The 22,873-nt window shown below is 53.1% G+C and overlaps 7 protein-coding genes across 7 annotated transcripts; 3 read left to right on the top strand and 4 right to left on the bottom strand.

Annotated features, from left to right (window-relative positions):
* Window positions 1-2,461: 2,461 nt before the first annotated feature.
* PpBr36_00254 (uncharacterized protein) lies at window positions 2,462-3,886 on the top strand (the record flags this gene model as incomplete). Its single annotated transcript, XM_029887447.1, has 3 exons — window positions 2,462-2,769; window positions 2,862-3,324; window positions 3,392-3,886. Coding segments are annotated over 3 exons (1,266 nt in total), but the record flags the coding sequence as incomplete, so codon positions are not given.
* Window positions 3,887-5,391: 1,505 nt separating this feature from the next.
* Window positions 5,392-6,835, bottom strand: PpBr36_00253 (uncharacterized protein; the record flags this gene model as incomplete). Its single annotated transcript, XM_029887446.1, has 3 exons — window positions 5,392-6,426; window positions 6,486-6,619; window positions 6,694-6,835. 3 exons carry the CDS (start codon window positions 6,833-6,835, stop codon window positions 5,392-5,394), a joined length of 1,311 nt encoding a protein of 436 aa, XP_029752451.1.
* Window positions 6,836-7,933: 1,098 nt separating this feature from the next.
* Window positions 7,934-10,695, top strand: PpBr36_00252 (uncharacterized protein; the record flags this gene model as incomplete). Its single annotated transcript, XM_029887445.1, has 2 exons — window positions 7,934-8,007; window positions 8,100-10,695. The coding sequence occupies 2 exons, from the start codon at window positions 7,934-7,936 to the stop codon at window positions 10,693-10,695; spliced, it is 2,670 nt and encodes an 889-aa protein (XP_029752452.1).
* Window positions 10,696-11,078: 383 nt separating this feature from the next.
* On the bottom strand, window positions 11,079-12,185 carry PpBr36_00251 (uncharacterized protein; the record flags this gene model as incomplete). The annotated part of the gene is made up of 1 exon (XM_029887444.1): window positions 11,079-12,185. The coding sequence occupies one exon, from the start codon at window positions 12,183-12,185 to the stop codon at window positions 11,079-11,081; it is 1,107 nt and encodes a 368-aa protein (XP_029752453.1).
* A 1,075-nt stretch (window positions 12,186-13,260) lies between these two features.
* On the top strand, window positions 13,261-17,007 carry PpBr36_00250 (uncharacterized protein; the record flags this gene model as incomplete). The annotated part of the gene is made up of 5 exons (XM_029887443.1): window positions 13,261-13,377; window positions 13,577-13,778; window positions 13,864-14,122; window positions 14,218-15,008; window positions 15,836-17,007. Coding segments are annotated over 5 exons (2,541 nt in total), but the record flags the coding sequence as incomplete, so codon positions are not given.
* Window positions 17,008-17,411: 404 nt separating this feature from the next.
* PpBr36_00249 (uncharacterized protein) lies at window positions 17,412-18,922 on the bottom strand (the record flags this gene model as incomplete). Its single annotated transcript, XM_029887442.1, has 3 exons — window positions 17,412-17,723; window positions 17,837-18,275; window positions 18,393-18,922. 3 exons carry the CDS (start codon window positions 18,920-18,922, stop codon window positions 17,412-17,414), a joined length of 1,281 nt encoding a protein of 426 aa, XP_029751354.1.
* A 1,208-nt stretch (window positions 18,923-20,130) lies between these two features.
* On the bottom strand, window positions 20,131-22,008 carry PpBr36_00248 (uncharacterized protein; the record flags this gene model as incomplete). Its single annotated transcript, XM_029887441.1, has 5 exons — window positions 20,131-20,233; window positions 20,288-21,360; window positions 21,431-21,595; window positions 21,676-21,766; window positions 21,905-22,008. The coding sequence occupies 5 exons, from the start codon at window positions 22,006-22,008 to the stop codon at window positions 20,131-20,133; spliced, it is 1,536 nt and encodes a 511-aa protein (XP_029751353.1).
* Window positions 22,009-22,873: the final 865 nt, after the last annotated feature.

Genomic DNA, 22,873 nt, shown 5'->3' with positions numbered 1-22,873 from the left:
TTTTTCAAATCAAACCAAACGGGACCACATGCAGGCTGAACGGTGGAATCGGCCGGAGAAGCGCGGGTTCCAGCTGATAGCATTCATCGCATAGCATAGCTTGGGGGCGCCACTGGACACCAATTCAGAGACCAGACCAGCAAGTTCCTAGCACGTTGGCCGGGCCAAATTCCATGTTCGGATAGCGGTGACGGCCGAGCAACGGTAGTAAGCTCGTGTGCCGGTACCAGTACTTGCAGTAGTAAATGCTCAACCAGCATGTGAAGCGAGCAAAGCTGGCTGCCTGCCACTAGGACGAAGCCAAGTGTTGTTTTGCAGGGCCGTCTTCATTCCAGGTCCAGGCCTACAGTAGAGCTAGTAGTTATCGCATATGCGCTTCATGTCTTGTAGTTCAAGGGTAAAATAGTTTTGCCGCCTGAGACGTGAAGGATTTGACACAGACCTGTCTGTCCTCAAATCGGCTCATAGACATGTCAAACAATCACGAGGTTGATTAGGTTGTCTGTGGCCTGCAAACACGGTATTACTCGGAACCCACATACGTGGTCTAGAATAAATGGGATTTCTTCTGCGAATTGATATTAATTAAATCAGCTATCTATGGTTATCTTCATAGTTCACTAGCTCACTTTAATACGTTCAAAGTTCACATCAATTGACTGCGCACAGCATATAAGCCAGTTCATCCTCGGAAAGTTCTCGGTGTTGAGAAGAAAGCCACAGCCAATTCCCCAAGATCGTGATTACGTGGTACTGGTACTGGTACTGCGGTGGTCTCCATGACCACACCCTTCCCTCCCCGCAACACCCTTGCATTGATCACATCCAAGACACCCTTCCTGTCAAAAGACACAGCCTGAGTCGCGTCCAACCACCTCTCTGTACCTTTTCCATGCCGAGAACCCGCACCATGGCCGGCCGCCAAGAGCTGTGCGTGGCATAGCCATCCGCGGTTGCTATTTGGAACTGTCATGCCTGCACTGTGCTGCATTTCTGGCACTGGATTTTATCCGACAGTTGCACACCCAGCCCTACAGGATCCCTCGAGACCTCCACAACAAGGGTGTGTTCTAATTAGTGTCTCGTCTCATATTGTACAGGTCGGTAATTACTATCTATGTATTTGCGGGTGGTCTATGACTGTACAGTTGACTACGGCATGCTTGCACGAGACAGTCATCAGTAATCAGCTGAAAAAAAAAATGTCTAGAGATTAATTTTTTCAATCAAATAGACTTTTCTGTCATCAATTCTCGACATCCATGCCGTTAATGGTTATTTGCATCAATTACGATGTTCGTTGCGCTGTCATGTAAATCAATTCAGCCAAGAAAAACGTCGCCTAGCTTTGTGCGTACTTGGGGCCAGTCGCGTTTCTTGAAAATTAGGACTTGTACTGTACCGTACAACAAGTGGAGGGCAAGATCCACAAACGTCCTACCGTCTACGTACAACAATATTCCATAACCTTCCCCGAGCGGTGCCTGTCATTTGTCTGCAAGCACATTGGCCTTAGATCTGGTTCAAGTAGTATTATTTGCTGCCGGAAGAAGCCGACACTAGCACATCACTGAAAACCAGTAAAACCAAAAGAAAGGTTGTGTTCTATTCTTTTCCCTCTCTTTTCCCTTTATGTTTTTTTTTTCTTCTACAGTAGTCTACTCTTTTCCGTCCTCCTCAACTGTACAGTACAGTACGTAACGTGCAGCAGAGGGGCCCGCCTTTACAGAATTCCACGCCCGCCCTTGTCTGTCCTCGAACACCAACGCCTCCGCTCCCTGTTTCAGCCCGCCTTAAGGGAAGTGCGCAACCTCGACGACCCCTTCCCTTGCTCCCTGCGTCTGCGAGTCTTAGCATTTTCCCCTGTTTGTTCTCTGTCAGATCGAGGAGGCTTTTCTTCTTTGTTTTCCTTGGTTGAGTCTGGCTCCTTACTTGATCGTCCCGAGACCCGAGGAGTAAGTAAAAGCCCTTTTTGCTGTCCAAGTTTACAAGGTCTCCACAAAAACCCGGCCGCGCGCTGCACCGCCGACTTTCAATTAGCACTGGTTCAGTTGCCTTGGTTGCCCATCCATACATCCTAACGGCGACCGACTCCCCCAGACTACCCGCCTTACCGTCCCTACCAATTAATTACCTTGGTGCTGCACTTTACAGTACTTGCAAACAAAACCGTCTTCCACGCGAGGCCTGCCGAACTAACGAAGGAGCGAACCCAATTTCAGTCCACGCCATCGTCGCCTATCGAACGACCAAGCAACCGTCCGACCATCCTTTCTTTTTACTCTCGTTTTCTCGACTGCTCCCCACACGGCAAGATCGTCCCCGTTTGCCGCCTGTTTATCGCCACGATCGCATGCGCATCATCGCATCCGCATCATCGCATCGCTCGCTTTTTCTCAAGTCCCTCGCTTAAACTCAAAAATCAAAGTCGCCGGCTCCTTGCGGGAGTCGTCAACAACAGCCCGTCCTGGCTACCAGACAAGACTCTCGCCGGTCGCTCCTGGCAGAAGACGACCCGGCATACGCGAGGTCTCCGTACTCACAGGGATTCCCGCCCCAGCAGCTCCCTCAGCCTGTCTACAACAACCGACAGTCATCCTTCGCCGACGAGTCGACATACCATTACCGCGGCGATTCTACTAGTGCCATCAAGAAACCATTTGTCCCCATGCAATCTCGCAGCATGTTCGGCTTTATTTCTACAAAATGGCCCCGGCTATTCTTCGCAATCACGGCTTTCCAGGCCATCATCTGTCTGATATTCGAATCGTGAGTCCATGCCCAAGACTGGACAGCCTCATCCCTTTTAAAGAGCTATTGTGATTGTGACTGACCTGGTGAAATTCTGCGTGTTTTCATAGATATGTATTCGCAAGGTTTCAGAACAGCGTCAGAGGTGACCAGGTCAGCGACGAAAACATCGAGGGCGCACCCCTCCGTTCGATCCCGACATTCCTCGCGCTCTTCATCTTTGGCTTCCTGTACATGCTCGTATTGGTTTGGGATGCCCTCAGGATGAAGAACACTATCCAGGTCATTGGTGTCTGCATTGCCAACCTGGCCATGATGGTGTACACTGCCATCCAGATCGACCAAATCCGCGATGCGATTATCGATCTTGAAAAGGCCGGGATCCTGTTAACTACTACGAAAGATTTGTGGGATGACTGTCGGCCGTTGCTCTTTACAATCCCGGTTATCGTCTCGGTTTGCACTCTAGGAATGGCTTTCATCTCTTGGAAACTCTACCAAGAGTTCGCATGGGACATTCTGAAGCAGATAGGCGCCGACTACAGGATGAAGCGACGCTTTTTGCACTACCAGGTATGTGCCTTGCTGACACCCGCAGCTTTGGTTCGGACATGTTATTAATGTAACGCGTACCCCACAGATTTACATCGCATTGCTCAAGTTCGATTTCTTCTTCTTCCTTGGCTTCACCGTACAATTCCTTGTCGTGGTGCGCGACAAGACGACCGATACCGAGTTCCGCCTGACGCTCGTCGCTATCCCTGTCACCATCGCGATCCTGCTCTTCGCTGCGTTCTTCGTCCGTCGCGAAAACAAGATTGGAATGGGTGCCATTATAGTCCTCTACTTCGGCGCTTTATCGTACTTCTTTTTCAAGCTGGTGCGCATTTACCAGCCTGGCCACAAGGAAAAGTACCAGGCCGCGGCGAGGTCGCTAACGGCGTTCGCGGTGCTCACCATTATCCTCATTATTTTGACCATCACCAACGCGTTCATCTGCATGAACAACTTTGGCGCCGGCCTCAAGAACCACTTGAGGTCGCCGTCCAGGGATGAGGAGAAGCCGGATGCGACTTCGTCCATTAGCATGCACGATGTCAAGCCACAACTCCCTAGCCGCATGACGATCGATTAGTCCTATCGAGCTTCAAATCTGTTTATAATCTTTTCTAGCATGTTACGGAAGCAGGAAACTTCTTGATCACATTGGATGATCTATACTTTCATTACAAGCTCGCGTCGAATATTTGGCATGATTTCTGTCGTCCACCCGGGACCTACGAGTGCCATTTCTGAATGAGGACCTGCCATTAACTTTTTAGTTGACTGGATAGGGTAGTCATTTCCGGAGTTTGCGCGGCACTCTGAAGAATATTTCGCAGCTTGTGCTATACATAGAATGTACAAAGGGACATTTTTGACGACCTGACGACCATTCTCTTGATTACCAATCCAACAAAGGAAAATATAAAAACAACTTTTTTTTTCGAAGGTTTCCCTGGATACCTGGAGGTGTTCGGCAGGGTACCGATGCCGACGGAGGAAGTTGAGTCGTTGAGGTGAAACAGGAGGCTACAGGATGACAGCCGTCTCGGCCCTCGTGGGGAAAAAGGGAAAACCACACTGGGCCGATGTTGGCCATGAATTATATATCATGTACCTGTTGGATTTTCTTTTCTTTTTTTTCCCCTTTCTTTCTTTTTCTCATTCGCCTAGGATTCCCCCGAGAACTTCTGCGGAAGTCGGTCGCGATTTAGTTTGCCGTGTCTGGATGATAAAAAGTCCTCCATCACCATTCCTTCATATTGCAAAGCGATACGCTTTATGATTTACCATTGCCTCTGTTGTTGATATATGCCGCTTGCTCCTGACATCTAAAAATACTTGGATAGAACCCCCTATTACCACAACGTAGGCGATCCCAAGGGCAACCCCAGGTGCGCAGATCATGCATGCGTCTTGAGAGTTTCTCGTTCACCCATTCTCCTTGGAGTGCGAAAAAAGGCTTATTATTCCGTCGCCCTCCACAAAACTATAGGAGTGGGAAGGCCGCAATTGCCGTCTCACCGCTGTACAGCCCCTGATTGTGTTTCAAACGGGCTCATGTCGTTAGGCGAAAAAGAGAAAGCAAGTGCAAATGACGATGGTGAATTACACACAGAGTAAAACATACGGCCCGATTTATTCCCAAACCAAAACGCCCTGTTGGAGCAGCCAATGCGCCTTTCCGGATCCCGTAACAAAACATGTGTACCTGAAAAACTACAAGCACCAAAATAGAAAAAAAAAAAAAAAAAAAAAAAAACTTTGAGAACTCCTGTGTAAGGTGATGGGGTCCTTTGAGTGTGACAAAAATGAACCGTTGTTTCCAATAATGATCCGCAAATGCGACTCTGAGAGATCGAATGTCAAGAAGATGGTGGTCAGTTGCTCGGTTGCTCGGTTGCCCGGTTGAGCTCATCAACCAGGCAACGGCGTGAGACGTTCAGAATCCTCGGACAGTCTGGGGGCCGGCGGCCGCGACATTTCTTCACGGCGGCGCAAAAAGGCGGTCGGTGGCTCGTACGGCCCTGACTGAACCCTACGAGGACGAGGGACAGACACAGAGCTGTTGAGCCAGTCATTGGGTTCAGGAGTGCCCTATAAAACTATAACCCGTGCGTCCTTGACCTGTCCCTCAGAGGGACAATAGGGGCATTTAAACCGCGTACCCTTAGCTATGTTAGTCAAGCTGTCCCTTGCCAGGACGTGGCCACAGGGGAGAATGACAGGCGGGTTGGCAGCAGTTGTTTGCTCCTTTGATACGGGGCAGACGAAGATGGAGTGGTACATGAAGGACCGCGGCAGTGGCGTCTCGAAAGCGAGCTCGTTGGTCGTGGTCCACTCGGCGCCCTGGGCGATTGACTGCCACTTAACGAGGCGTGGGAGGGCAATGGCACCAGCCGTCGCCGCCACGTAGAGGGGTGATTCGGCAGACAAACCAAGCAGGGAGCAGAACTCGCGTGTAAAGGATGAGGCAGCATCCAGAAAGGCCGTGGGCGAGTCGAAAAGTGTGGCGTATGGAGAATCGGCCAGGTTTGGGGCGTATATCAGCGCGCCCGCCAGGCGTGTTATTTCGGCGAGGTGGCGTTCCCTGAACCGCCACATTTGCGTACGGGCATACTCGAATGCGGCTGGTGGGCCCCTCCCAGGCGTCTCGAAGAGGTGAACATACTGTAGCCTGCATAGCTCGAATTCCAAGTTGGAACCACGTGCCTCCAGCTCCGAAGAGTTTTCCAGTGCCCACTCGATCGCGGGTTCTAGGTTGTGCTGCTTAAGCTCCTGTAAAATGCGGTACATGACTTCGAATTGCTCCTGGAGTCGCGAAGAGCCAATGACTTCGCTGCTTGCGTTAGGCTGACTGGGAACTTTGCTGCTGCTCTGTTGTCGGTGGTCTATATCGCCATCCGAGTCTACCGCCATTGTGTTTGAGTCTTGTGTCTCCCTAGTTTTACCGTGGACAGCTTGCGGTTTCGAGCTTCCGAGATGCTGATCACGTTGCGATTCTCCGATAAAAGTACTGGCTACCGAGAACTGTCCCTCCCGCATGAGATGCATTGCGATTGCTTTGTTCATAAGGTCAGACTTTCCGTCCAGCGCATCGTGATCCGTAGCAATCTTAACGACAGGAAACGACTAAGAGCACGGAGCGTTAGATTTTATTGCTCGTACGTGTGTGTTTCGAAGCCACATACCTTGTCCAACGCCTTCCCGAGATCCTTTTGAACCTGGTATACTTTCTTCAGGTCATCGTTGGCCCGGTCAATAACCTCTTTGACGGGGTTCTGCAGCCTTGTGAGGGTCAGAGACGCTGTGTGGGGATCGCTCGCTGTAGGTTGGTGTAAAAAGTCAGTGCCAGACGCGCGAAATGGTAAAGACGTCGCATCTTGAAAAAAACCGCACCTGTTGCTACTGCCTGCCTGGCTTCTGTCAACTTGGCGATAAGCCTGTCGATGTTGTCTACGGCCAACGACAGACGCGGCTTTTCTTCCATGCCATCCAGGTCCTTTTGGAGCTGGGGGATTGCCACCCCCGTTTTAGACATGACGACAGCTTGCTTTGATTGTTCCCGAAGAATGACGGGTGCTCGATATGAAGCTCAAACTGTTGCCTCAAATGGTAGCTGCACCAATACGACAAGGGCCTATTGGGACGAGCTCTTCTAATATGATTCGTGTTTTGAGTCGTGTTGCTAGACGGGAGACCAGACCACCGGCGACGGTGGTGTGTCCAGAAGTCGTTGCCAGTCAGCAAGGTTTCGGCGCGGCGAAAACCTTGAAGATTTTACATAGCCGGATGGCAAACTCATGCAAGCCGCCGTGATGCTAAAGCATGCTAGTATTGCCGACTCTGTGGTGGCGGAAGAATGATGCCCGTGTAAGAGGTAATAGGCGAGGTAGTTGAGGGTGTCTTTATGTCTCGGTTGTCTAAGTAGCTTCGTGCGGCAAAATATTTCGCTTGATGACGATGTTGTTGTGAAAGATCCCAGTTGAGGGAATAGCGACCGATGCAGTGAGTTCCCTTGGGGTTCGACGTGTCTGGCAAGCTCCAAACAGCCACTTCTGGTCTGAGGTTGGTTCATCAACCTGAATGCTTGCCCACGAGATGCGTTCAGCGGTTAAGTGCGGGGCCGACTTGCAGGGCGTGTGGGACGCAGCTTCAGGGGTCTGTAGCTTCTCCGACTGGCCAACGGCGCATTGAGTTCCACTCCGCTTGGTCGCTCGGTGGGCCTTAAATGTCGTCACAAGGACACTGACTGGTTGCGGTGCGCACGCTGGCTGCACTGTCGCTAGTTTGGTCTAATTGCACCCTTAGCCTTAACCAATCTACAGTTAGCCGAGCATTCACGGAGACAGTCAACGAAGCAGATCGCCCTGGGCAAAAAATGCGAGTCTTGTCACGAGCATGGCTTCAGGTCTTGACTGTCTGATTTGTTACCGGCCGCCTTAGGAGGTGCAAAGTCGACGACTGAGCGTTGGCGACGCCCCGATAGCGCGAGGAGAAGAGCGTGATCGATTGACCGCCGCAACAACGGGACGTCTGTTCTGACAGCTCAGGCCGACCAATACCACGCGCCTCGGTATTCTACCAACCCTCTGTTGCAGATCGTGATCGGGAATACGCACTTTAGATCAAGTACAAAATGAGTTCCCAAGCTGCATCGAGCTCGGGAGGCTCACGCTGCAATGTTGTATTTGCAGATCCTGTGGCTTTTGGGTATGTCGCCGCCATGTTATTCTCCTGTTCCGCAGACGCAATGGTTTTGATTATGCACAGATTGCTAACGAGCCTTTGTCGCAAACCAATAGCTACCTGGCCGAAGAACCAGGCGTTACGGTACTTGAGCGGAGGGCGGTGCTGCCTGGCTACGAACTATACCTCGTCGAGCAGTGGGCTTGCTCACGGCGGTCACCCACCCTGGTCATCGTGACTTACACGGGGGATCCCAAACATTCGGTCAAGGTCGGCGTCCTTTCCATCCCTGCAGTCGAGTCCGATCGCTCGCCGGCACTCCGGCACTACTTTAATGCCATCCAACAATATCATGCCAGGCCAAGAGAGACACCTCTGGGGGAGCTCATGGTCACCAACCTGAGCAGCTTCCCTTCCGCGCTGACTGTCATTCCCGTGCCTGAGGGCGATCTGCGAAAGCACCGAGAGATTTTTATTGTCAATGAGAACCTAAAGCGCTTGGGATGCTCTGGACGCTCGGGCCTTACGCTCTCAGAACCGTCGCCAGCGACACAGGCCAAATTTCTGCAACTGTACAAAACATGCGATCGGATACCCTTATATCAAGCCGTTGTAGAACTCGTCAAAGTCTGTCAGGCTGCCCTGTTCCTATTCGGCAAGCTCGAGCAGGAGTTCATCGATGGCTTGCTCTGCGACATGACTGAGACAGCCATAAGCAACTGGTGGATCGAAATTGGATCTGAGTACTTTAATATTGAGCCGTCGGACGGAATATTAGGGCCTACGACCGTTGCAGCCATCCTGGGTACCTTGATGGGGGCTCGTAACCGCCTGCACTGGTGGGGAGCTGCGGTTGGCAAGGATGTTTTCGACATAGACAGCACCAAAAGGGGCATTAATCAGTTTCAAAAGGCTATGAAACTGGAGCGAACTCGCAGGCTGGACCGCCCAACTTTGCTGAAGCTTCACAGCGTCACTGCGAAAGCTGCCGCAGGTGAAGGTGGCTGGGGGGTCCAGAGGGCAGTCAAATCTACTGTGGCAGAGATAGGGGGCAAGCGCGGTGAGATTGTGATGGGTTTTGTATCTGGCGGCCGCGACAAGGGGAATATTGCCGACATTGAAACGCTCGACATCGATAAGTTTATTAGTCTAGCGTATGGTGAACGGGCAAAGTGGTTGTGGCATGGGAAGCCCAAGAGATCCACCTCTGACCACCCAAACCATCAGCTTTCGGACGCTGTCAGCGGTTCAGCGTTCGGGAACAGTAAGGAGAACCTGTCGCTTCCGTCGAATTCGTCCGCTCAACTGCAACAGATACCCCAACAAGACCAGCAGCGAGTGGAGGCAAGACGAGCGCAAACCCTACCACCCGCAGATGAACTAGTGCTCAGGTCCAAGGACGAGTCGGCGACTGTTGATACAACTCATTCGGCTCCACCAGGGTCGGCGGATAGCCCACCAGGCGACAGGGATGCACTGAGGAAGACGGTCTTTAAGAGAGTGGGCGGCAAGGTGAACGATGCAAGATCAGGAATCGGCAGGACTATTCGCGATGCAATCGGTGGTGGACACCGCAGCGGCCATCAATCCAAACCTTCCAGGGATGGACATGCGTTGCCAGATGGTGGCATGACGAGCCCCAGCATCGCAAGTCTGGCACATAGCGCCACTAGCATGGGAAGTCCAGTGCTGGTGGGTAGAGCTTTTACGTGGAAGAACAAGCCAGAAGAATACAGAGACGCCATGCGGCTTCCTAGAGAGGCCCAAGGTACTGCAAGCGGATCGGTCGAAGGGCGTACGAGTATCCCTGAGGAAGGGCCCGACACCGCTGTTCCAGGGGCACAGTCAGACACGGACGGTCATCTTGGCGGACATCATGTCATTGAATCCTCCGTTGCTGATTCGGTGGCCGATGAGAGCGACATTCATAGCCATGATCGTGCTCTTGCGGGCTTTAGGAAAGATGACACACCCCCATCATGGCTCCAGCGTCGCCACAGTCTACATCTCCCGTTAGGCGATCGACCCCTTAACGACGCTCGGTGGCCACGACGAATGTCTTTCAGCGTGGCTGCGGATTCAGTCTTGTGGTGGGATCGCATTGCTGACTTGGCGGTCGAGGCGGAAATTGTTGGCAACCCTCACGGATCGGACGGGGCTGTGGATAGTGTAGGCGAAGAGCAAAAGATGCCGACACTGGCGACGGCACCCGGGAACGCCGAGCTGGCCCGAGCCATGTACACACGCATAGCCGAAATGAAGCAAACACTTATGCCCTGGACAGAGGACAAAGTCAAGGCGGTTGCTCTAGTCGACGGCGAGCTTGGAAGGCAACAGGACGAGGTGGCGTCTTTGCTGGACCAGTTCCGCGAGGCATACGAGGCCATGCGGCGGCAGTCGGTCGAACTGCTCTCTGACGAGCGGGGCCAGCTGACGGAAGCTGTTCGGGATGTTGAAGGCCTCGCGCAGAGGCTCGACTACGAGATCAACGCGCTTGCCTCCAAGATTGCCGACGTCGAGGACGGGGTGCAAGAGTTTGAGGTCCAGGTAGAGATGGTCGAGGCGAAAGCCGAGGAGCTCAAGACGCAGCTCGAGACAGAGACCTGGGTGCACTGGGTCATGAGGAAATTGACTGGCATCGGCACCGGGCCCAATATTCTCGGCGGCCAGGTGCCTGTCGGTGGCCTGGAAAGGAGCCCCGTCTCCAGCTAGGACAGAGATTTTGGGATTAAAGAGATACCCGACTTGTGAATGCTTCTTGTCTTGTCTTCTCACTGGCGACGCGGTACATGGCAGCAGTCCTCTGGTACGTCGGCAAATGTCATGAGTGCGCGGTGAGGAGGACATGGGATGAGCGTTCGGTGATAGCGGCCAAGAAGACATTCGATTGCAGGCAAGAACAACAACAGCATTAGAACAAGAAGTGGATTGAGTCCGCTTACGGGTAATACCTCGGAACCAAGACGAAATGAAAACAAAGAACAGTGTCAGATTACCCTCCAAGCTTTTGGGTATAGGGTTTCGGGCTTGGAGGTATATTATTAGATTAATGTGAGGCTACTATGTAATATAAGAATCAGGCAGGAAATCCAACATTAAGGAGGATAATCGCTAAAGCCGGCTGACTTGCCACTCCTGTCGAGCAGGTGCACGAAGCGATCTTTGTGGTTGAGCACGAATGGAGGCAGGTCCGTGTTGTCCTTGATCCGGTCGTAGATCTGGTCCTTCCGGGACCACAGATCCAGGCCCTCGCGCACGCGGTCGGCTATGCGATTCCTGTCGCGGAAGAAGTCATGATTCAGCGACACGTGGGAGAAGGAGGCCATCTTGGTCAGGACCTCGCCCATGGTGGCGTAGCAGCTGGAGCAGTGCCAGCCGGCGTTCCACAGGTCGTCCTTGTCAAAGTAGATGAGCGGGGCCAGGCCGCCGTCGCCGTTGCGCAGGTTCGTGGGCTTGATGGTCCCGGCGACGGACCCGGCGTAGGTGGTGGCCTGGGGGTGCGCCCACTCTGGCCCGCGGTGCAGAAACTCAAAGCTGTAGTAGTAGAACCTGCTGCGGAGGGTGAGGCGGCGCGGGAAGGCGCAGGCGCGCAGGAGGCGCAGCGTCTCGGGCCGCACCACCTCGTCGACGTCGGCCACGATGATGACGTCGCCCTGCTGGGGCTGGCTCGCGCGGCCCTCGAGGCCCGGGAAGACCTGCGTCAGCATGGCGTCGCGCTGGAGGTCCTCGCGGTCCCAGGCCCGGGGCGGGTCGTAGCGCGGCGGGTACTGCAGCTCGTGGTAGATGAGCTTGTCGTGGTACGGGGCGAAGCGGTCCCAGTTCTCCTTGATGATGAGCGGTTTGGGCAGGCCCGTGAAGGTGAGGGGCGCCTCGACGACGACGAAGTGGTCGACCTCGTGGTAGGACGTGTTGAGGCGGATCTCGAGCCACTCGAGCTCCGTGTTGATCATGAAGAGGTCGTAGACCTTTCTCCGCCGGCCCGAGGCCGGGGTCTGGTAGGGCTGCCAGCCGTGCAGGCGGCACAGGGCGGCGTCGGACACGCCGGGATCCTGGTGGAACAGTTCGACCGAGACCCTGTGGGCGGCGGATGGTGGCGACGACATGGCGTCGCTGGCCACGTCGGCTTGCCTTTGCCATAGGAAGACTAGGACGACGGCGATGGGTGCTAGGACCCAGATGCGGAGTTTCCTAATCGGTGCCATTTTTTTTTTTCCCCTGGCTTGCCCAGACTTGGCGAGAGACGAAAGATTCTGCAGGCCGATGAGGTGTGGGTGGGCGTCCTTTCTCAACCAATCGATAGATTGGCTGATCAAGTAAACCTGCGAATCCCGTCTGAGGTTTGGTGTAATTTGGCAAACCGATCAGAGTGTTGATAGTGGTATAAATGATGGTGTCATGTGATTTTACATTAGGAAGAGTTGAGCGATCGAGGCAGTGGTGATCATTAATGGGAGGCGGTTTATTCAAAGCACTGCAGTTTTGTCTATTAAAAGACGGCGGCGACCCCTGTGATTCAAAGTGGCAGCTTGGCTTTGACTGCGCCCACCCGTGATTGCATGATCGCCAAAATGCCACCCTGCGCCCGGGGCATTCTTTTCCGTTCAGGGGGTTCATTGGTAATTAATACAGACAGGACCTGTCCAAAAAAAAAACACAACTATCCCAAAATCACACCAAAATTCGCTATTTTCACAAAGCCGTAACTTTTCCAATATAAAAGTCTCAAACTCGTTATTAGCGAACCCAATAGAGATTCAATAATGTAAGTAGACAGTGAAGTTTTGGATTAATTGCTTGTGAACTATACAATTGATAATACTTTGAAACAAAAATCACAAAATTTGGACAGGTGCTTGTATCGTACCAAAAGAAGGAAGGCGCAGAGCTGCTGTAAGATGGGTGGTCCCTCGGGCCCAAGCGCCCATTAGGGGTCTTGCCTCATTAATCTCATACGGATACGATACCTTGTATTGTTCGGATGCCGGAGTTACCTTGCCAATAGTTGTACAACATGGTGTAAGGAGATAGATGATGATGAATGCGTGTATCAACCATCAAGTTCATGATGGTCTTGGTTCATTGTCTGGTGCAGTGCGGTGGCGTTGTGTTGTCTTTTAATTATCGATGCTCGCAAAAGTATCATAGACTATAGATTGCTAAATGATGACATCTTTTATAGGCGTACCTTTATACCTCGAACTGATGGATTAAGTTGCCTTTCTGTCTTGGAATTCTTCTATGATTTATAAAAAAAAAAAAAAAAAGAAACAAGTAGGAGTGCATCGTGAAACCTTCCAGTTGGTGGTTGCTGCCGAAGCCGCTACGACTGTCGGGTCATGGGCCGAACCCAAGTGGGGCGACCTTCATGTCGACTTTTTGGCATCTCCGAGCTCGGTCTGTCTTTTCGCCTCTTGGGACGCTGCTTTGGTTGTTTGGATACGAATCATTAAAACAAAAAAGGGCGTAGTATAATATAATTACTGCTGCAACCAATCGCTACATTGCCGGAAAAGTGGATAAGTTTCTACGCCCTTCATTAATAATTCAAGATAAGGGAGTTGACGGGTTGCCCTCCTTCTCGACATACTGAAAGTCAATTATAAACACTATTTTCATGTCTCGATTCGTCATCTTTCATCGCCTTGCAAACACAAGCACAAGAAAATTACATCCTTCTCTACTGCTTATACCTTCCAGAAGGCACTACAGTAACATGAACATCGCAGCCCCGACACAAAATGGCAGCCAGAGCACGTGGGTGGGCCACCGAGGTGCTGGCGGTCTTGACCTGAGGAGTGAGTACAGGACAGAGAAAAAGAATTGATATCTGGCCATGAGTTGACACGTACCTGGGCCTGGTGCTGCCACCAACAAAAAAAGGTGACACCATGACGACTCCTACCCCTTCAATGATGGCGGCCATCCAGTCAACCACTCTCTTGGATGATGTTTTCAAGGAGGATCCTACCACCAACGAACTTGAGGATTTCTGTGCCAAGCTTACCGGCAAGGAGGCCGGTCTTTTTGTTCTTTCGGGGACCATGGGCAACGTGCTCGGTCTGCGCTCCTTGTTGACCCAGCCGCCCTACAGCATTCTTTGTGATCACCGCTCTCATATATATAAATACGAGGCTGGCGGGTAAGCAAGTCATTTCTGCTCCATGTTCTGTGTGCCCTGCATACAATTTTCTCTTGGATCTACATATCTCACAACTGAACTACCCGTCACTATAGTGTCACCTCCTTAACTGGTGCCACGCTCAAGGTCGTCACGCCCAAGAACGGCATGTATCTGACGCTTGAGGACATCAAAGCAAATGCAGATCTCGACTCAGATGTCCACACATGTCCCACACGCGTCATCAGCCTGGAGAACACCCTTGGCGGTATGGTGACGCCATTGGAAGAAGCAAGGCGAATTGCCGACTTTGCACGCCAGGCGGGCAACCTCCGTGTCCACTGTGACGGTGCCCGCCTGTGGGAGGCCGTCGCCTCCGGGGCTGGATCGCTTAAAGAATATGGCGCCTGCTTCGACACCATCAACCTGTGCTTCTCTAAGGGTCTGGGCGCCCCGTGCGGAAGCATCCTAGTCGGTCCAAAGGACGTTATTGACAATGCGCGCTGGGTGCGCAAGTCCATTGGCGGCGGGCTCCGACAGAGCGGCGTCCTCACAGCTGCCGCCCGCGTCGCTGTCGAGGAGACTTTTGGCAAGGGCGACAATGGCGAGGGAGGATTGCTCAAGCATACGCACGAGTTGGCCAAGGAGGTAGAGACCATGTGGGTTGCCCTCGGCGGCAGGTTGACCTACCCGGTGCATACCAACATGTGCTGGTTGGACCTTGACGCAGCCGGCATCTCGGGGCCCAGGTTTGTTGAGATTGGACAAGAGGAGGGCCTGAAGCTGGGACAAGGTAGGCTTATCACACACTACCAGATATGGCAGAACAGGGAAGAGGCTATCCCAAAGCTCAAGCGCGTATTCGAGCGGGTCATGGCAGAGGGAGGTGGCAAGCCTAGTGGCCAGAGTGAACCCGGATCGAAGTCACAGTACGCAACCAGGTGACGGATATGCTGTTGAATTTTTGAGGTTGCGGATATTAGATCAATTCGAATGTTTGCTGGTTGCATTGATCGTTTTCCTTGTTGCACTGGTTGCTACCCGGGACGATAGTGATTGATACCCTGTTTTTTTCTTTCCCCCCCCCCTCAAACATAGCAAAACATTGCACGCAAGCGCAATACGTTTTTGTATCTCGGTTTGATCATAGTCTATTTAGGTTCATGATTCAAATATATAGGGAATATGAAACTTGATCGATAGTTAAAGCACGTACACTAATGTCAGTCATGCAAGGTACTGACTAGTGCTAGTACTACCTAAGGTTTTGTACCTGAGGTACTTGACGGCCCTTAATCGCAACATCCCTGCAACTGACGTCGACTTGATTTTCCTTTAGCAATTGGAGGAGCCACTATCCTAATTTCAATGCACCTCCTGAAAACCATCACAGACATCAGAAGCTCTCTTCCTTGGCCTTTTCTCGTCGCCCTCGAGTCGAGCGCCTTTGGGTTTCGGGAAGTAGCCAAAACCTCTCAGATCGCTCTGCGTTCTTCATGATTGAATCATCGCAAAAACCATCGTCAACTTGGCGCAATGGACGGTGACCCGGCAGTCGAGAGCGAGCTCAGCTCCTTCAGTCTCTCCTTTCCTCTCCCTTTTAGGGTGGCATTCATCATAGTAGTGGGTATGGATAACATTGATTACTGCCGCAAGCCTTTCCAAGGAGATGTCTAGCCAGAGAAATAAGCCGAAAAGAAATGACTGACCCGAAATTCTATCCCACATCCACAGCCGTCTGGGGATGGGGCGCCAACCTACACTACCTCTACAACGTCCGCATCGACGTGCCCGCCCTGATCCGCTACCCGGGCCGCTCCTCGGCCTCGCAGGTCCCACACCACATCTCGACCTACCGACTCGCCGCGCTCCTCTCCGCCACGCTCGCCGCGACCCTCATGCTCTTCTGGGCCCTGACCCGCCGCGACCCGGCCCTCGTCATATACTATGACTGGATCCCCATGACGTACCTGCTCGTGCTGGCGGCGCTCTTCGCGGTGCCCCTTCGCGGCGGCGCCATGCCGTCCTCTGGCCGGCGGAGGCTGCTCGCCACGCTGCGGCGCGTGTCGCTGGGCGGCATCGCCGAGGCCCACAACGGCAAGTTTGGCGACATCCTGCTCGCCGACGTGCTGACCAGCTACGCCAAGGTCCTGGCCGACCTCTACATCTGCGCATGCATGTTTCTGACCTCTGGCGGGTCCGCCACCGCCCGCCCGGACCGCGGCTGCGGCGGCGCCGTCGTCGTGCCCCTCATCCTCGCCCTGCCCTCCGCCATCCGCCTGCGCCAGTGCCTGATCGAGTACTCGCGCGTCCGCTCCGCCCCCTACAAGGAGTCGGTCGGCTGGGGCGGCCAGCACCTCGCCAACGCCGCCAAGTACAGCACCGCCTTCCCCGTCATAATCCTGACGGCCATGCAGCGCAGCGGCGGCGGCGGCGGCGGCGGCGGCGGGGAAACAGACGGCACCGTCAACGCCGGCGTGAACCGCGCGTGGCTGGCGGCCGTGGTCGTGCAGTCGCTCTACACCTTCTACTGGGACGTGACCAAGGATTGGGACCTGACGCTGTTCTCGTCGGCGCAGGAGCGCAACGCGCCCGACCAGCCCTGGGGCCTGCGGCGGCGCCTCTACATCCAGCCCGCCCCGCTGGTCTACTACTGCGTCGTCGTGCTGGACCTGGCCCTGCGGTGCACCTGGGTCCTCAAGCTCAGCCCCGGCCTGGACAGGCTCTCGGGCTGGGAAGGGTCGCTGTTCGTCCTGCAGCTTCTCGAGGTGCTGCGCCGCTGGATATGGATCTTTTTCCGCGTCGAGACGGAGCACATTCGGAATTCGAACCACGTCGGTCTCGGGGCTGATGATATATTGCTCGGCAACTACCAGGGCAAGTCGGACGATGAGGAGAGCGATTAGCTGTCGTCTCTCGGGCTTCGTTCGACTCGGCTGCCCAGGTAGAACAGAAAAAGAAATGCTTTATGAAAAAAAAAAGGTGGTTAGAAACAGCTGTACCTTTTTTTTTTTCGACTGACGTTACGTTTTGCACGGATGCCGGTATTGTAATTGCTTGGACGAGAGCAATATTCTTCATTTCGCGGGTATATTATAGAATATATGTAGGCACGTCCTGTCTGCCCTAATGATACCATGAACCCAAGAAAAGTACATGTCCTCGTATGACCTCTGTTTTGTATACAGAAAAAAGAAAGAAAGAAAAAGACGTAACATAATCCTCTCAAGCTTGAATACATCCCAACAGTATATCATATATGGTATATATTTGTAGTTTTCCCCATCAGGAAAAATACATGGCAAAAATATTACAAGAACCACGTAAACCAGGGTCGGCTCCTGGTGTTGGGCGCCTTGAGCTTGTTGAGACAGTAGCCCGGGTGGTTGCGCGGCGTCGTCCTGCCGTCGCACTCGCAGCGGCACCCGACGCCCCCCTCCGCTGGGGGAGCCCAGTTCTTGTCCGTCCCCAAGCTGGGATTGTCAGGCAGCTGGTTGCCGAGGGAGTTGACGGGGCACTGGTACAGCTGGTCGTGCCGATATCCTATATCGTCAAAGTGGTGGACCTGGGACGGGTCCAAGAGCATGGCGACCGCGATGGAGTGTACCGCAGCATCGCCCCACTGTGAGAGAAAACAAAGGTGATGAATAGTTAGCAAATAAGCTATATATATATATATATATATATATAAAACAACGGCCATGCATGCAAAATCAAAGGTTGCAAGATGCTTACCCGCTCAAAGTAGAAGCCGCCTTTCTTGTCCAGGTACTCAAACATGTCCTGGTACTTCTTGCCGCGGAAAAAGTCCATGTCGGCAATCTCAAAGTTGCTCCAGTAGTGGCAGCCGCTCCACATGTCGCCGAACCTGTCCCTGTGCGACAGCCAGGCGACGAGGTTGCGGAACGGCCAGGGCACCCACGAGGCCGAGATGGCGGCCTTCCAGAGGTTGTTGGTCGGGACGTGGTTGGCCTCCTTCCAGTCCGCCATGTGGCGAAACAAGGTTGGGCACGTGTCGCGCTCCTCCCACAGCGATATCGTGAAGCCGTACTTTTTGTTGCGCTTGGCCATCTCGACAAAGGGGTCGTAGGTTATTGAGCACGTAAAGTCGACGTCGGGCTCTAACCTCCAGTACCACCTGAACTCCTTGAGCGCCTCCAGGTTGTAAAACTTGCTGCAAAACAAGCCGGCGTGAACCTGTCAGTCATGTTGTGGTTATTTCTCTCTCTCTCTCTCTCTCCCTCCCACAAAGCATCATTCACAAGAAGAAAAAAAAGCCCTTGCCACTTACCCAGAGTAAAACCGGCACATGTGATGATACCCCTCCAGCCCACCATGCGAGACCCCCCTATCGCCTTGGTCCTTGATGCTAGCCTTTGCCTTGTCCGCATCCATCCAGCTCGGAAAGTACCACACCTCCCTGGGAATGACCTCGAACCTCGCCTCTCCGCTGACCGTAGCGTTGAGCTGGCGCACAAACTCGGGGTCCCACTCCTCGTCGTTAAAAAACACCACGGGGTAGTGGAACCAGCGGTTGAAGCGGCGCTCGACCGACTCGACTGTGTGCTTTGCCTGCTCCAGCTCCGAGTTGCGCGCCAGCATGACGAGCGCCGCCTTCTCGCGCGGCCCCTTGGCCATCTCTACCGGATCCAGGCAGCCCTCGCTGCCGAAGAAGGCGGCGTCCATCTCGCGCTCCGGCTTCGGTACGTTGTAGCCTCGCTGGTGGTAGAGGCTCTCAAGCGCGAGTGGGACGGCGAGCCACATAGCCGCAACGACTAGCGGGTGTAGCCGCCGCGGCATGCGTCTGAGTCTTCGAAACATGATTCTTTTTTTTTTTTTTTTTTTTTTTTTTTGGATCGGGAGGGAGGGAGCGGCTCGCTTCCGCCAGGGGACAATGCGGCGTGCTCAGGTTGCCATGTACATGTGGGCGCAGTCGATTCCGGTCGTGCAGCTGGTCGCGTCGCCTTTGGATGCTGCTGTACTTTCTATCAGTCAAAGTTTTTGGCCGCAGCGAGCTTTCGGTGGACAATCTAGAATAGGGGTTAGCTTGAGCGTACATGCAAGTCAAGGTACCGTATGTATGCAACTAGCTTAGGGGACTCACGGCGCTGTTGTTTTGTCGGTCCAACAAAGCCAGTGATTGAGCTAAGTATGCGTGATCGAAATCCGAGGCGCGGGTCCAAGGCGCATTGAGAACTCTGGTTCTTAGATCGACATACGCTGGAGTCGAGCCTTAGACCATTGTCTCTTGCATCGTCATCAAGACCGATTCGACGAAAAGTTAAGACGGGCGCAAACGAGGGTCGGCCAGGTTACATTAGGAGCTTCAGTTAAGGAAAATGTCAACCCCACTTTTGATCAACGGGGACGCGATTTAATTTAACAAAGAAAGTGCGGAGGACGGCATTCTTAAATTAAAACCTCCTTTTGCTCCGTGACGTCGCAAAGTCGCATCTGCCCAAAAATATACGAACAAATGCGTCTGTGATTTAACGCATCCAGATAAAAGAAATGAAGAGTCATCTGGAGATGCAACTTTTTACAACTGTTTATTTGGCAAATAATCTATACTGCCTTTCTATAGGAGCAATCAATCCTTCTATGAATCGTCTTAGCCTCGGCTTCCAAAGCCATGTCGCCACGAACTGTTCCATGTGCCCGTATGCCTGTTTATTGCAATGGCAGTTATGTCTCGGAGCCCTGTGAGTTGATGCGCTTTCAAAGCAGAATAATATACTCATGATACGTCGGGTATGATATTTCCGATCTTAAAAAAAGACCAAAGTGGCGCTTCCACGACAGGACAGCCAATTAAGCAAGTATTGCCATGTGTAATGCTGCGAAAAAGTCCCCACCTAACACGTGAAGCTATGTCAACTCAGGTTAGGCATACCCGACAAGAAATGGTAACTGGAGCCAAACCAAGCCCTGTCTGTTGTAGGAAGGGGTATGGGATGGTTGGGATGCGTCGCCGTGAAGGTATGGGCAATGGTGCAGCCTAAGCATGACCCTTTACGAAGTGGTTAGCCTCATGCAATGCTGGAGCCGCTCTTTGAGGATCTCATCTTCAGAATTCTCTCCTTAAGTTCTTTTTCCCGCAACAAGTTGGCTTCGTTGTCAACGGAATCTTTTCTGGCCTGGAAGCAGAGATTATATCAGCTCAGCCCTCCATCACTACCGGCTCACTGAAGCGGGGAGCGGACCTTGGGCGGGCTTGAGGCGGCGGTGGTCGATTCTGGTTCGCCAGTGCGTAGCTGTGGCGTTGGTCTGTCTTTGGTGCGGGATCCATCAGCTGATTTGTCTCGTGAGTCTCTTGGTGGTGAAATCGAGGGGCTTTGGCGTCTCTTCCTATCCGACCCATGTCGCCTATGGCGTGAGTTGGATCGATCACGGTTCTTGCCCCGGTCCCGACTTGTGCTTCTGTGACGCCCGTGACTACGATTAGGGCTGCGGCTGCGGCGGTGTTTGCTCAGGCTACGAGAGCCGTGGCGCCGGCGCCGGCGACTCCCACGCGAACTCGCCGGGCTTGGGCTGCGCGTCGGTGATCGCCCTCTCCTCTTGCTGCCCCGGCCAGTTTTGCCATTCTTGCCACCCGGCGGGCTCCGGCTCCGGCTTCGGCTTCGGCTACGTAAGCGTGAACGTGAGCGTGATCGTGAAGATGTTGACGAGGATGAAGGAGATCTAGTCAAGCGTCCAACCTCCCGGCCACGCGAGCTAGCCCTCCTACGCCTCTTAGGTGACCGAGACCGAGAGACACTAGCAACTGAGGAAGATCGGCGTCTGGGCCGGTAGGGTCGCCGCGGCGACCGTAAGCGCTTCCTTGAATCTCGATATCGTGAACCACGCTGCTCGCGTCGGGGCGGCGGGGAGCGCGAACGGGACGGTGATCTGTCGCTACTAGCAGAGCTCGCACTGCGCGTCCTCGATCTTGAGCTCCCGGAATCTACTGAAGGAGATCTTCGTTTGGTGTCGCCACGCCTTCCCATAGAATTTCTGCGACCGCGAGGCACATAAATGTCCCGACGGGGAGCTCTGTAGGAGTCGCCGCCGACACCACCACGTGGCGGTGGTGAGCGAGAACCGTCCCTTCCGCGAGTGAAACCGCCTCGTCGGTCGTTCATGTCCCTGTCTCCGAAACCACCACCACGACCACGACCGCGGCCCCCTCCACGGTAGCTGTCGGAACGACCATCGCCTCGTCCTCGAAAAGATTGTGCCTCGCGTTTTTGTCGCTCCTCTGCTGCTTTTTCAGCTTCGATCTATACGTTAGAATGGCCATAGAGTTAGTGTCACGTCCAACCTTCTTCGGAAGCTAGAAGTTTATCGTACCTTCTCTTGCATAAGCTCGCGCTTCTTGGCTTCCAGAAGCTCCTTCGGCACGCCCTGTGGACTGGCTTGAGCGCTCAAGCACAGATTCCATAGCTCTTTGCAGAAACCGGGCGTTTCCTTGTCTAGAAATCCGGTGAGCTGGATCTGTAGGCCTTTGATGTCAGGCTGGAAGAGTAACCGAGGTTAGTTAGGGTTATACAGCGTAGCACAGTTGCGCTTTCTCAACGTTGAACGCGACAACTCACAAAGCGAGAGCTTTCAATCAGATTATAGCAAAGCTCTATCACGACGTCATCTTCGCTGCCCAAAATTTCCGAGATCCTGCTAGCAATCCATCTGCCATGATGGGAATCGTCACATATTGTTAGCTTTTCTTTTTCCCTAGACTCACTTGGACACGTGATGAACAGACCAAGTGACTGCAGTCATCGCCCGCGCGCCGAGGTCAATCTTTTTGTGCCGGGGCGAACATACTTCTTCATTACCTGAAGGTTAACTTTTTGCATGTCAACCTTTTGTGAAAATTCCGGCGGGAACCTGGTCGACTTTAGCAGCTTCGCATCTACACCTGTAGCCATCGTGAACGCAGTTTGGCCCGTACAGGCCTGGCGGGATCGGTTGTTGTACGTCTGTGGTCTGTCTGTCGGACAAAGGGTAGGGCCACAATTTGGAGGTCAATTCGTCGCGCGACTCGAGTGACGAAATTAAAACGCGGGAGACGGGTTGCGAGCTAGAGGAACCCCGATTGCTCTATCGATAGCTCATGTGTGGGGCCCTTGTTCCAGATGTGCGGGTCCCGCTGATTTGCACAAGTGACGCAGTTGTGTGGTGGATGAGTTAAATGCCGACCCATAAGGCTGGTGGTTGTGCATCATGGTGAGCAAATCATTGTCGAAAGGGTTTATGGTTCAAACCAGGATACAGGCAGGTGGCTATTTGCCTTTGCGATAATGGATACTATGCTAGTATAGGTACATAAAGCCATTTATTAATATACAGTAAAATGACCCAGTTAGAGTAATAATGCGCCCATTTTCTCTCATTATAAACGCACAAATTGTCCCCGCTCCAAAGATGCATGTCGCGTGCCTCCTTTGACCAAGCGTGCAGCCAAAGACGTCACTGTTCAGAATTCGGGCGTCTAGGTATGAAATAGTATGCATATCTTCACACCGTAACACCGCATAACTTGGCCCTAGTCTAATTCCATGACGAGCTAGTTTCCTCTTAATGGTCCAGCTGTCCAATTCCACCGTCGAAAATTCCTGATCATAGTATAAGCGACTGAAGGACGCCAAGTTGAACCATAACAATAGCGAAAACCCCATATGTAAACCTTCGTCGGTGGCCATAAGCCGCCCTCTGTGACTTAAGAGGAACGCGAACAAATGCCCGCTGCAAGTCCATCCAAGGATTGCTTTGAAACTCCAAACGCCGTCTGTT

The sequence above is a fragment of the Pyricularia pennisetigena genome, chromosome 2, assembly GCF_004337985.1.
Source record: "Pyricularia pennisetigena strain Br36 chromosome 2, whole genome shotgun sequence".
In the NCBI taxonomy this organism is placed as follows: Eukaryota; Fungi; Ascomycota; class Sordariomycetes; order Magnaporthales; family Pyriculariaceae; genus Pyricularia; species Pyricularia pennisetigena.
Note: the sequence above shows the minus strand (reverse complement) of the source record. Positions and strands in the feature narration are given on the sequence as shown.